The sequence below is a fragment of the Trifolium pratense genome, linkage group LG4, assembly GCF_020283565.1.
Source record: "Trifolium pratense cultivar HEN17-A07 linkage group LG4, ARS_RC_1.1, whole genome shotgun sequence".
NCBI lineage: Eukaryota > Viridiplantae > Streptophyta > Magnoliopsida > Fabales > Fabaceae > Trifolium > Trifolium pratense.
Window position 1 is genome coordinate 45736883 of NC_060062.1, and position 1394 is coordinate 45738276.

General features: G+C 32.1%; 1 protein-coding gene across 1 annotated transcript; it reads left to right on the plus strand.

Annotated features, from left to right (window-relative positions):
- The first annotated feature begins 505 nt into the window (after positions 1–505).
- LOC123919736 lies at positions 506–1152 on the plus strand. Its single transcript, XM_045971724.1, has one exon. It carries the CDS (start codon positions 542–544, stop codon positions 986–988), a length of 447 nt encoding a protein of 148 aa, XP_045827680.1. The 5' UTR covers positions 506–541; the 3' UTR covers positions 989–1152.
- The last annotated feature ends 242 nt before the right edge of the window (positions 1153–1394 follow it).

A 1394-nucleotide genomic window follows, 5' to 3' on the forward strand; every position in this document is an offset into this window, starting at 1 on the left:
TAGATCCCTGGATTCGTCCCTGCTTATTTTCCACTTTTTTCTTCTCCTTAAAAGTAGTAAATAAGTAAAAAATTGTGTTTGACCAAACTTCTTCTTATTTTCTACTTTACTTTATTTCTCTAATTCTTTTAAGGAGAAATATGTCAAATACAATTTTTTATTTCTTTATTTCTTTTAAGGAGAAGTATAAAAGTAGAAAAATATTTATTAGTCTGAACATGTATGTTCATCCAGATTCGATTCTAAAACCTCATAGTTGTGTGTGAATAATCTTACTATTTTGCCGTTAATAAAAAAAAAAAAAAAACTTACCATTTCGCCTAAGACAGTATAGAAAAAACCAAAATAACTGATTGGAGTAAAATTAAGGAGATTAAATCATTTATCTTCTTTAATGGCCATTTTGACATCACATGTCACTTTCAAGCGTTAAAACGAGTGGTTACTTGTATAGAGGTGCATAACCTGTCTATTTTGGTTACTTGTATAAAGGGCCCTCTAGCTAGGCTCTAATTGCCATCATTTGAAGTAATCTTGCAACATGACAAAGAAAGATAGCAAAGGAAGCAAGCTCTCAAGGTACATGAAGGCACCATTAAGGATCCTAAAAAAGGTAAGGGACATGTATGTTCATGGCATGATCCAATGTTCTCATGACTTAGCTTATGTAGATCATGTAACCATGGGATGTCCTGTCCAGCTTTACTCCCTTCCTAGGAGCTATAGTGTTAACTCTACAACATCTACCACAAGTAATGATGATTTCAAGGAACTCGTAAGGGCTGCGTCGCTTAAGATAAGAGACTGTAATCGTGTTGAGTTGGGTGCGAAAGCGATGAAGATGCCTCAGAGTAGTAGTGTTGGAATTGGAAGGATTGAAGAAGACAAGATATGTGAGTTTGAAGACAATGATGATATCAAGGTCAAGCCCCTTCTTTATTCACAAAGTAGAAGTTGTGCTATTCGCAAGGGAGCAAGTATGTTTTAATTATTAATATACCATAAAATATTAGTATTGTTTAGTTTACAATTATTTAATATAAAATTGAATTTTGTCTCTTAAAATTATAATAAACTCAAACTCTTATTAGCATGGATGTTAGTAAGTGTTAGTATATGTTTTAATTGATTTGAAAGTTTATTGGTGTTGTATATTTTTTTTTTTTTGTAAATATTAATGCTATTATTATTGGTACGAAGTTTTCACCGTCTTTAGAGATAACTAACCTTCATTGGGGAACCTGTGGGACATACAAAGTGAATTCTTTCCTCCCAACAAAATTTTCTTTGTATGAGTTAGGAATTAAACTTCTAACTACATATTTAAAAAGATGATGTCTCTTAGTCTTATCACTTAGACTCATTCATTGTCGGTACTTGTATTCTTCATGGGG

Excerpts from the sequence above, each read along its gene's own strand:
- LOC123919736 (XM_045971724.1), top strand. The coding sequence starts at position 542 with ATGACAAAGAAAGATAGCAAAGGAAGCAAGCTCTCAAGGTACATGAAG.